The following is a 12,343-nucleotide window of genomic DNA, read 5'->3' on the forward strand; positions in this document are numbered from 1 at the left end:
TGGTCAACATTGAAAACCGAGGTATAGTATTCATTTAGTTTTGGGTCATATGTGAATTATCTTTAATCTCTTCTCCATTCACACTGTACAGAAGCTCACCTTGTTCTCTTCTTTCTTACATAGCCAAAGAACCTTTTGCTATTTGTTTTAATATTCTTTACAAGGTCTAACTCAGCGTGAGTTTTGGCAATTTGTACTTCACCCCTGTGTCCTGACTCCTAAGCTGTACCTTTTATTTGGTGATCAATTCTCTTGTTCCATTCTATGTAGAATCTCTGCTTACCCTCTACTATAAATCATAGCATCTGACAGAGGCTGTAGCTTACAAAAGCACGACTCTCTGAATGACTTAGTCTATAAGGTGCCACCCTGCCATGCCTTCTGCCTATCTTCAGACTAACATGGCTAATTACCTCCCTCTGTTCGTAAGTTCCAGATAGGGTATGTATCTTTGACTTCAAAAAATTTCAAGACTTTTGCACACTCAAGTCCTTGAGCTCTCTGGTCTAAGACCCTTCATTAATGTTTGAAATCAAGAACTTGAGTTATGGACCTATTTTTGTTTGTCCTTTTACTGGTTTAAACTCATCAGCTTGTGAGCGTTCAGTCTGAGGTTATTGTCTATGATCAACTCTTCAATTACAGCCTCATAACTTACCAAACCAAGTCTAAACGAGCATAACCTTTTCTTGGTTTGGTGATGATTTATTGAAGAAATCTAGTGGCTAACACATTATTTGTTCTCCAATCTATATCTGGAAAGCATTATGGCAAAATTAATGGGAGCATTAACAGTGGAATGACATGATGATACAATTTCTGCGGCTAACAGTGGAAATTGTATCTTTTGGTGCCTCCAGAAGGTACCTCATGAAAGAAAACAGACCCATGTAGAAGCATAGAAAACAGAGGTTCTTTTTCTATACAAAAATCACCTAGAGACAGAAAAACTGAAGGGAAAACAGGCAACGCAAGGGAACCTTATAATTACTTTTCTGTAGCTAAGAATACAGCAATATTGTTTCACAAGAGACTTGAGAAAATGCAGACAAAAATGAGGAAGGTAAATTTTTGCTGGTACAAGATATAACTTACTCATTTAAATGGACAAAATAAAGATAATGCTAACTTTTGCACACCACACGTTTATCTATATTAATCAATCACTGTTTGAAAGAAAACAGAAATCCCAGTGGATTTTAGTCCTTTGCCTTAAGCACATGGCCACAACCTTGTAGCCGGTAATGTCCTACTATGTTTGGATGCCATGGCAAGAGACTTCTGGGAAGTATCAAATCACTTTAAACAAATCAGACCAACCCAAACATACATAATTATGGGTCAGAATCATCATGAATGATTATATAGAGCTGGGGTTAAAAGGTGTATCATAGTCATAACACCCACCAAGATGGATTTCACTTCTTGCACCTATTCACAAACAGATTTTTTTTTGATTTCCACATATCTAATTAAATCAAATCAATACTGACTTCTGAACAAGCACCAGGGATTCTGTGGGTTTCTCCTCCTGTGACAAACTGGACTAATGTGCAGAGCCTAAACTCTGCTTTGAAATGAGAAACAATTTCAGAACAATGGAAATTCATCCTGTCCTTGATACCACTTATAAACTGGTATACACTATGGGATATCTTAAAAGTCTTTATTAAGAGGAGAATTGTTTTCAACTCACCGGATAGAAAGAAGGCTTGCTAGGCTCAGCTTACGGAATTAACCGAACAGCTTAAAAGCTTTGGATTTAGAATTTGAAAACAATCTTTGCCCCCAAAACTTTAGAAAGCTAATTAACCGTCAATATGAAGTTAATAGGCTTACTTTGACCCAAGCTGAATGTTCTTTTTCAGTTCAAGAAAGTATATTGGGAGTCAGGTGAAGGAGCAGGAAAGCATGCTGCACATTGTGCTTGTGCCTCACCCCCTCAGGTGAGCAAGTAATACTTGGACCTGCTGTTGGGGTGGGAACATTTCTGGAAAGGGTGGACAGCAAGTTCAAACCTGGCCACGGCTTGTCATGATTCTGAGAACCAAGGCTGTCAACCACTGTATGACCTCATCATTAACCCTTTCACCTGTAGCTGGTTGTCCCCCACTAGGCTGATCCAGCATGGAGGCCTATGCTTTCCTCATGGGCCATATCCAACAGACCCAGGGTTTTGCTTGGGAAATTGTTTGGAAGGGCCATGCAACCTCTCTGATTACAGATTCCCAAGAAGGGGAAGATGTCTTAGGGATGGAGGCAATGTGCAAGGAGTTTATGGGACTGCAGACCAGGTTGGATCTATGAATCCTGTTTCTTGCCTTCATAAGCCTCTTAGCTACTGGGTTTGAAAGCATTTTATAACAGCATTGATTAAAGAGGTAGGTTGATGACCATTACATTTTGGAGCAACCTTGTCAGCAATACAATCTTCCCTCACAGCCAGAAGTCAGGTGCCTTTGAAGTGGGCCTTTCATTGATGTTTGACAGCCAAGAGACCAGTTCTTCCTTGAACTTTTGGCAGAATTCTACAGCTAGGTCATCAAGGTGGAAGCCTATGCCTGGTTCATCTCCCCCATGGCTTTGACTATTTCCTCTGACTACAAGCCTAAAGCTGGCTGGACCCGTTGCTGTATTGGTATTTGTGGAATCATAAGACTTATAACAAAAGTTACTCATTTCTTCTAGGCTGGGTGGAAAATTTATTCTTGTAACAAGCCTGGTGGAATTTCAGAAATTGGTCACTGTTCTTGCCTGGGTTAGTAATCACCTGCCCTTGTTCTGATGTAAACACTATTATGCGGTGTCTGTGGCTTCTCACCTTTTCTCTGCATGCAAGAAGTGTCCTTGTTCCATGTGCATGATACAATGGCTGCCTGCCTTCCTGTGTCTTAAGCAGCTGAAACTGATCCTCCCTCATTGCTGCGGAATGGAAACCCAGATCCGTTAAGAAACTTCCTCAAGGGCAGACAGGGAAACTGTAGCCAAGCAAGAGACTGAACCAAATCCTCTGAGTACTACCCCAGATGGATTCCTCCCGTTCCACCCCTCTACACCCTCTCTAGCAGCTGTCTTTATCCCCTGGGCAGAACTGAATAGTCATACCTCCCCATGGGTGGTGATCACAGTGTGGAGGACACAGGTGTTTCTAAATGAGTGATTCTCAACCTTTTTGGACTTGAGGCAACCCTTCACAATTTTGTGAATGTAGTGGCACCCAACTCAAAACTAATGTATATATTATAGTGCTAACCTCCCTACAGAGGGGGTGGGCAATAGATGTGTGGGACTGTCCAGGCAGAGACAAGCTTGAGCCTGCACTTATCTATCTCCTCATACCTTGCTTATCTCCTCACACCTTGAGACACCCTTCAAAGAATCTGGTGGAACCCCAGAGTGCTCCAGCACCCTGGTAAAATGTCACTGTTCTACACTCTTCTCATTGTGGGGTCCCAAAGATTCAGAACTGGAGGAAACAGCCCTGTAGCTGTGCTTTACCTGTTCCTATAACACTTCCTGCACACACACGTTGTTCTGAGGCACTAAGTAAAGCTCATCTGCCTTGCAACTTCAGCAAACTCCAGAAGTGAAGTTTAAGAGACTGTCAGCTGGACAGGGATCAAAACTGCAGATATAATCCTACTGGGTGTAGGACCTAAGACAGTGACACAAAACCGCAGGAGTTAGGTATGAACAGCTGAGCCACACCTACACTAGAGTCTCTTCTACTGACACCTCTTAGGAGCTCCCTGGGGAAGGGATTCCAGGATGGACCCTTCCCTCATGACGGCAAAGCTCTTGAGTTAAGATGGTGTGTATGCAGAGCTGTCAGTGGCTGCCCCTATCCACATTCAGCCTGCCCCACTGCATGCTCAGATTCTGCCTGGGTAGAACGGGAGAAAAACAAGACACTGAAAGGAAACTTGGGGCCCTGCAGGAATAGACAGGAGCAGGGCAGTACCAGTCAGTGCCAGGATGCCTCAGTAGGCTGGCATCACGCACTTAGGAGCCCCAATCCCTGCAGCCCACCTCCCTGCAGCTCAGCTCAGAGACAGAGCACAGGGGGACCCAATACAATTGAACTAGCTACCCAGCAAGGCCTGCCCACCCTGCTGACTCAGCAAGTGGCCCCAATGGCTTGGCAGGGGGAAGGAAGGAGCAGGACACAATGGGGAACAAGGAATGGGTCACCCTACAGCCAGCTTGCCAGAGGGTCCTGTCAGGATCTGTCCTCCGCTCCCTGATTACATGAAAGATAAAGCAAGCGACGTATGGGAGAGACAAAGTTGGGAGACCCCAGGGACGCACCTGAGACCACAGCTGCCCCTTCCATTATCAGAAAGATTTTATTGTCTCATCAAGTGGCACCGACATAATTCATTGCTCTGTGTGTGAAATATGTAATAGGGCAGCAGAGAGGAAGAGAGTGCAAGCTCCAACCCCAGGTTCCACCCTGCCCCAACTCAGTGGGAAAGCAGGCCAGAGGGGACAGGGCTGGGCCCCTTCACTGATTACAAAAACCAGATGCTTTATAACAAGAGGCCGGTGGTAGGAAAGGGCAGCAAGAGGAAGCGGCCGGCTTGCGGGAGGCAACAAAGGGACCCAGCAGCTCTCAAGTGTGATACAAAGTGCATAGGTGTGCCTGCCCTGTCCCAGCCCTCACTGTGCATCAAAACAGCACATGGATGGCGGGGGGAGGGGGGCTGCAAAGGTTGTGCTGTCCCATTCCCCGTGCCCACATGAGCCTCTTTGGTGCGCGAGCTGTCCAAGCCCCAGCAGCAGACAAAAGACGCCTGGAAGACAGAGAAAGGGCAGACATTAGCAAGGGCAGACTGGTGCCATATAGCACCCCATCCATAAATGGAGAGCCTGGCAGGCTGTCCTGTGTGGGGGATAGGCTCCAGGTGGTGGGGGGAGGTTGCCCAGAGCCAGTGCACTCATGGGTGGAAAGTCTGGAGAGAAGGAAGTGTTTGACATGTTAGAACTCCTGCTCCCCCACCCCAGGGCTGCTCCCCAACCAGATCCACCCCCTCCTCAAGGAGCAGCAGTTCACGAAGGCAGGAGACAGAAGCCCCACTGCTCCCTGATCATCACCACTGAGCCACCTGAACTCAGCCCCCTGCTGTACAAAAACAGGCCTCGGCCAATGGAACTGAGAAGAGCTGCCCTCAGCAGGGCAGATCTTATGACACGCAGAGAGCCCCCAGCCAGATCTGCCCCCATTCAGGGAGCCATTCTCCCTTCAGGAGACTTCCCTTGATATTCAGTCTGAATTCCCCGCTCCTGGCAGCACCCATTACAAGAGGTCTCAACCATGCCAGACAGGAAGGACTAAGTGCCATGACACACAGCCCCCACCAGGTGGTGCCATCATCCCACAAAAGCCTGACTGGAGACACTGCAAGGAAGCAAATGGCCAGCCTGACCCTGCCAGTCACAAGAGGCCAAATGCTGGGATTCAGGAAGCAAAGGGTGAGGATCCTACAGACTCAGCAGGCTGCTCTTCCTAGTGACAGAGGGGAGAAATGCTTGTGAAGCTGATGAGGTAGGTCCTGTGTCCCCACCCCTACATACCACATCCCACGCCTAAGGTCAGGGACATCAATGTGGCCCAGCACACACAGGTGTGGCTCAGATGTAGGATTTTCCCTGGTCAAGGCTATAGAGGCTTTGTTTCCCATGACCACAAATGTGCTGAGGCAGGGTGCACACATGCACTGCTCACACCCCACACCTTGGTGTCACACAGGCTCAGAGTCCTGGCAGTGCCACTCCAGTTTGTAGGGGGATCATAGGACTCACAAGAACCAGGCCCAGGTCAGCTCAGCCCCTGCCATGAAAACTCACTTGCATGATCTGTTTCAGGATTTTTTCTTTTTCAGCTTTAGTGCTTGCAGCCAGTGGGGCGAGGAGGTTTCAGACCTGCAGGCAAGGAGAAAAGTTACAGCCTGTAGGACAGCCAAACCAGGAAAAGCCAAATCCCTTTTAAAATGCACAGACCTCACCACCGCCAAATCTACACACACGCCAATACCATGTGCACACCCCACTAACTCCTCCCAAACCTACATACATTCCCCTACACCAGAGGTGGGTAAAATACAGCCCATGAGACGAATCTGGCCCACCAAATGATTGTCCAGCCCACAGCTGCTCCGCTGAAGGAGACTCATGTCTGACCCACAGCTGCCCTGGCTTTTGGTGCCCCTTGCCCTTCTCCCTTTCCCAAGAGGTAGCCAGCTGCAGCAGCAGCAGCTGCTCCCCTCCCCAGCCCAGCCCAGCCTGCCCTTTTCCACACCCCCCCCCCATATACTCCAAGGCAGGGGGAACTAAGCTCCTAGCCAAGCTTCTGCCTGGCAAAGCTGTCTTAATGCAGTTCCAACCCTGCAGCCATTCACAGGCCAGACAGCCTGCCCTGCAGTGAGTGTCAAAGCTCAGGTAAAGTTCTTTCTGCTGACAGTGGAGGGACTGCAGGGGGAAGAGGGCCAGAAGCCATGGGTTACTCAGGCCCTGCCATGCTGGGCTGGTGCCTACTAGGGGCACAGATGCCACTAATGCAGTGCCACACTGTGTTCCCGCAGGCTGCTTTGGACCATGCCACCTGGGTGCTGCTGAAGTGGCTCCTGCTCAACCCCGAGTCTCCAGCATGCAGCCAAGTTAGGCAGGAGCCATGCCAGCTGCTCCAGCTGCACCTACGCAGCCCATAGTAGCACACAGGAACACAATGTGGAACTGGCTGGCCTGGCTGCATGCTGGCAACTCAGGGTGGTGCAGAAGGTGCAGTGGGAAGGGGCCTGGGAGCCGGGGGTTATCCAGATGCAGCCAGGCCAGTGCCCTGTTGTGTTTCCCACTTCTCTCTGCATCCCCAGCATGCAACTAGGTTAGGCAGAAGCTGCTCCAGCTGCACCCACGTGGCCCGGGGCAGCACATGGGAACATAGTACAGCACTAACCCAGGTTGGCTACGTGCCAGGGACACGGGGAGAGGGGGAACAAAGGTTATGTTCCCCTAACCTTTGTCCACTCACCTCTCTGCCCTTAGATCTGAGATGGGCAGTTATTTGGGCTGGAGGGACGCTTAGGGAGTTTAGGTGAGCTGTTTCTGGGAGGAGGGGGGGCAGAAAGGGGATAGAGGTGGGGGTGCTGACCCAGCCTGCAACAGCTCAGCAAAACTCCCTAAGTGGTCCTCCAGCCTGCCCACCCCTATGTGGGTGGACATACTGCTTACCCCTGTTGTACACCCTCACTGACACCTGCCAAATCACACATACCCCAACACCCCCAAGTGCACCCACATAAACAAACATGCCTTAATCTTTCTCACACATTCACACCCAAACACCTCTATTATGTATGTTCACTGATACTGCCCATGACCCAATGCCCAAAGGTTTGCTCACACCCTCTGACATATCCTGGATTCCCACCCACCCCGCCAATGCCTTCTCTAACACCCCAAGTCTACACACACCCCCACACCTCCAAGATATACACATTCAAGGCTACCTCCCAAGTCCACACACACTCTCAGTCACTGACCCCACCCAGATCTATATACACCCCCTGTGTCTTCAGCAACCCCACCATGTGACACCTCCCAAGTCTACACACCAACATCCTCACCAATACTCCAAGTTTGCATGTACCCACTGACACCCCAATACCTCCCAGCTGTGATTAAGGGAGTACATTAAGAAGAGGGGCTAGGGTTTCTGGAGCTCCAGAGAGGGAAGATGAGGGGTTGGTGCTGGAGGCAGGGGAAGGAAGCAATCCAAAAGAGCAGCAGAGCCTGGCCACTGTCTGTTTAAGGGCTCAGGACCAGGAATCATGTACAGTGAAGCAAGGCTCCCTGCCAAGCAGGCCAAGCCCTGGGAAAGAGGGCTGGATACCATCTGCCTCCTCCTCCTCCTGTTGCAAGGGAAGTGCTGCTGACCTCGCCCAGCCCACCCAGGAGATGACTGAGCTGCAGAGGGGCCAGCTAAGAAGAGCTGGGGTAAGGCTGCAGCTGGCCTGAGGCAATGAAGCCCAGAGGAGAAGGAGGGATTAGGACTCCAAAGCATTGCTGGTGGGGACAGATTTGTCCAGCAAAAAAAACCCAAAAAACACTTCACTCAAAACACCTTAGGGTCTTCAATGAGTCCAGAGGAAGAGGTGGGCCACTTGAGAGCCCACCCCTGCTGCCCCCTCCACAGCTGCTCCATGAAATTAAGGCTTTTGGCCAGTTTCCTGCTGCAGCGAACAGCAAAACTGATGAGAGCATCCATTTCATGAGCAGCTGCAGGGGCCTGAGGAGCTGCCAGTTTGGCAAATTTGGGTGCAGGCCTGATTCAGGCAGAAACCAGATTTCAAGGGAATGAACTTGCCAGCACACCAAACACCTAGTGTTTGGCCACCTTGACTTCTGAGTCAGGAAACAGGCCCACTTGTCCAGCACCCATGATCTCAAGGAGAGGGAAACAGCCTGAAGTACCACGCAGAAAGGCAGGGGGCTCTGGCTGGAGGGGGCCAGAGTTGTGTTGGGGAAACAGACCCAGTAAATGTGGCCCTCTCCAGGAGATTTCACTGACAGTGTTCCAGCCTGGGTTCAAGGCCTTGCAAAGACTGAGGAGTGGAGAGAGGGCAGGGATCTGCAGGACCACTCTGAGCCACAAGGAGGTGCCCCTGAAATTACAGCTGCTCACACTGACAGACATGTATACATCCTGACAACTCTAAGATGAACATGATGAAATCAGTGTAACGAAATCATCAACAAAGCTAACTCCACTTTATCATGCATTAGCAGATGCATGACGAATAGATCCACTGGTCAGACTGCAGTTGGAGTACTGCGTCCAGTTTTGGGCGCCATACTTTAAGAAGGATGTGGATAACCTCGAGAGGGTCCAGAGGAGGGCCACTCATATGGTTAAGGGTTTGCAGGCTAAGCCCTATAAGAGAAACTAAGGGAACTGAATCTCTTCAGCCTCCCCAAGAGAAGGCTGAGAGGTGATCTTGTGGCCGCCTACAAATTCATTGGAGAAGCGGGGTGGGGTAGGGGCAGCAAGGAATCAGGGATACCCTGTTCACCAGAGCACCTCTTGGGGTAACAAGGAACAATGGTCACAAACTGATGGAGAGCAGATTTAGGCTAGATATCAGGAAGAACTTTATGGTAAGGGTGGTCAGAATCTGGAATGGGCTTCCAAGGAAGGTGGTGCTCTCCCCTACCTTGGGGGTCTTTAAGAGAAGGCTGGACAGGCATCTGGCTGGGATCATCTGACCCCAACACTCTTTCCTGCCCAGGCAGGGGGTTGGACTCAATGATCTGTTGAATCCCTTCCGACCCTAGTATCTATGAATCTACGACTCCTCAACACCCCCAGCCAGGCACATACCCAGCAACACCCTTAGGCCTACAAATACTCACCAGCACCTGCAGGTGTGAACATACACCAACACCCCAGGTCTACACAGACACTTGCCATCATCCCAGATATACAAACATCCACCCAACAGGAACCTCCCCCCATACCCAGGTCCTTCATGGAAGCCCCCAAACATATGCATGTCTCCCAACCCATCCCCACCATAAAACCCCTTCCCCCACGTACAGCTCAACCCCCTTCAGCGTAATCTCCCACCCACATACCCCACACACAAATGCACACTCAAACTTCTGGACATCTCACAGGAACTTCCCTCCCCACTTCTCCGTTAGAGCAGGGTTTCTCAACCGGTGGGACGTGTCCCACTGGCAGGACGCAAAGGCCCTCTACGTTGGACTCAGGTCACAGTGGTGAAATTGGGAGTCTTACAGCTGGACTTCCAGTTTCACTTTTGTGTGCTTCAATCAGCTGTTGGGGGACCCCCACCACCACCTTCGACTGGCCTCTGGGAGACACCCCACCCTGCTCATCAACTGGTGGGACCAGGATTTTTTGACCTTACATAGGTGGGATGCAAGGTGCAAAAGGTTAAGAACTGCTGCCTTACAGGACCTCCCCAACACACACCGCAACCTTTCTCCCCTCACAAACCCCCCCATCACCCCCACCCACACACCCCAACCTGGCCCTTCACAACTGCCCCCTCCCCACACACTCCCATGCTCACCCTGAGGATTTCTCTGGCTTGGGGGGTAGTGCAGGGGGCTTCCCAGCCAGGCCAGGGACCTTGCAGGACTTGGAGCGCTGCATGTGGAGCTCCTTGGATGAAGCAGGCTTGCCCTCCCCTGGCTGGGCCCCCTCCTCGGCAGAGCGGTTCCGGCCCCTCAGTTTGGCCTGTGCAGGCAGGAGAGGAAGAGACAAAGAATGAAGTCAGACAGATACACGGACTTCCTGGCTTTCTGTACAACTCCTCTCCTCACCCCTCCGTCAACTGCACATCACCCTCAGACCTACCAGTTACCCGGGACAAACTCCACCCCCAGCCTTTTCTGAGTCCTCCCACCTGCCTGCAAGACTTCCCCAGCAACCTCCTCCATATCAGCCCCTTCACACCAGTTTTCCCCTGCCCCATTCCAGCCTCACTTACATGTAGGCCTCCCTTTCTGCACCCCCACCCCACAACACCTCTGTGCCAGCCCCTTGACACCTCCTTTCTCATACCGCGGCCTCCCCAGCATACGCGCACCAGCCCAGGCACTCCCAGCTTTCCCAACCATGATCCAGTCCAGCAACCTCCTCATCCCAGGACCCACTGTGCCAGTCCCCTCCCCATGACCTCCCCTCCCACACCTAAAACTCTTGCCAACACCCCCTTTTTCTTCAAGATCATCTACATTAAATATGCTCCCACGCCTCCCCTCCCAGCACTCCACATTCAACTCATCTGACATCTCCTTACAGGCCCCTATCACCCACGCAGAGACAGGCTTGCCCTGTACCACATAGTCAGAGGGCTCCCATGCCCCGCTCAGGACCAGGGACCCCAGCTCGTGCTACCTTGATGGCAGATGGATTCAGGCCTGGGAACAGAGACACCTTCGCTCCCTTAGAGGCTGGTGATGGCCGTGCACGCCTGCTCTTTGGCTCCTCTGCTGCCTCCTCATCTGAGGAGGCCATACACGCTGTTCTAGGCTCTGAAGGGAAAGCAGAGAGGACAGCATCAGGCTACATGAGTATATGCCACCCCAACAGCAACAAGCCAGTGACAGATTAGGACTACCAAGAAGGAACACATACTAATGCCACATCCTCACCAACACCACATTGGAACAAACACCAATGCTACATTAACACCAACATCACATAACACAGGCCAACATCATGCAATCACTACCCCACACACATCATGCCATACTGTCAAGCAGATACACTTGCCAATGCCACATCAATACCAGCACACTGGAATGGGTCAATGCCAAACCAATGTTGCTGCCATGTTGAAACAAAGGCCACTGCTGCACTCATGCTTCCATTGTGCAAGAAAGCATACCAAGGTAACACCACCAGCATAGCAGAAAATATGCCCAGTGCACACCAGACACCCTGCCCTACTACCACATCAGGCACACAATGTCAATGCCACCTCAAGACACACACTCCTCACAGGGCTACCTGCACTGGCACCATACCACACACTCCCTCTACACACAGATATGCCAATCAGACAACACCATGATGCCACACGATCACATATCAACATCATGCCATAGAGGAACACATACCACTGCTACCCCAACATCCTCTCCCACAAAAGGATGCACCCTGCTTCCCTGCCAACACTGCATCAGTACCATGTCCCACCAGCAGACAGGAAGCTGTATCAGTATCACACCACAGCCACGCCAGGCCCAAGATGCAACCTATCCCCGCTGTTAAGCCCACCTGTGGAGTCCTGGAACATCCAGCTGTCCCCCTCCATCTCTGACAGCCCCAGCGTAGCCCCAGGGCGGATGGCGGGTGCCCGGTGCCCTCGCTTGCGACCCAGGTTGGCTTTGTTTCGGGACACAGTGCTGTCGAGAACTTCTGCATCCTGTACACACCCCACAAAGGGCAGACATGAATCAGTGAGAGCCATAAGGGGAGGGGAGCCAGGTGTCCAAGGAGAGTGGTCGCTCCCTAAGGAGACAATCCTCCAAGCCCAAAGGAAGGTAATCCCAACACGGATCAAAGGGAGCAGGAGGGCACACAAGCCCCCATGGCTCACCAAAAGCACCCGAGAATGTCTCCTAGCTAAAAGGGAGGCGTACACCCAATGGAAAGGAGGGATCATCACCAGGGATGACTATACTGCAGTTGCTCAGGGATGTAGGGGGGCAGTCAGGAAGGCCAAGGCAAAGATGGAACTGGGACTAGCTTCCCGGATTAAGGACAACAAGAAGCCCTTTTTTAAATACATAGTGGGTAAAAAGAAGGTTC

At 51.0% G+C, this 12,343-nt stretch overlaps 1 protein-coding gene across 1 annotated transcript in view; it reads right to left on the reverse strand.

Moving 5' to 3' along the window:
• Window positions 1–4,321: 4,321 nt before the first annotated feature.
• Window positions 4,322–12,343, reverse strand: part of TNKS1BP1 (tankyrase 1 binding protein 1) — a 38,473-nt gene continuing 30,451 nt past the window's right edge. The window contains exons 8-12 of the mRNA XM_019514457.1: window positions 11,810–11,957; window positions 10,925–11,061; window positions 10,095–10,261; window positions 5,848–5,922; window positions 4,322–4,793 (exon numbers count right to left, since the gene is read on the reverse strand). Coding sequence (XP_019370002.1) covers window positions 5,862–5,922; window positions 10,095–10,261; window positions 10,925–11,061; window positions 11,810–11,957 — 513 coding nt within the window. The 3' untranslated portion in view covers window positions 4,322–4,793; window positions 5,848–5,861. The remainder of the gene's footprint in view (window positions 4,794–5,847; window positions 5,923–10,094; window positions 10,262–10,924; window positions 11,062–11,809; window positions 11,958–12,343) is intronic.

Source organism: Gavialis gangeticus, unplaced genomic scaffold, assembly GCF_001723915.1.
Source record: "Gavialis gangeticus isolate Ggan-Ray unplaced genomic scaffold, GavGan_comp1, whole genome shotgun sequence".
Taxonomy (NCBI): domain Eukaryota; kingdom Metazoa; phylum Chordata; order Crocodylia; family Gavialidae; genus Gavialis; species Gavialis gangeticus.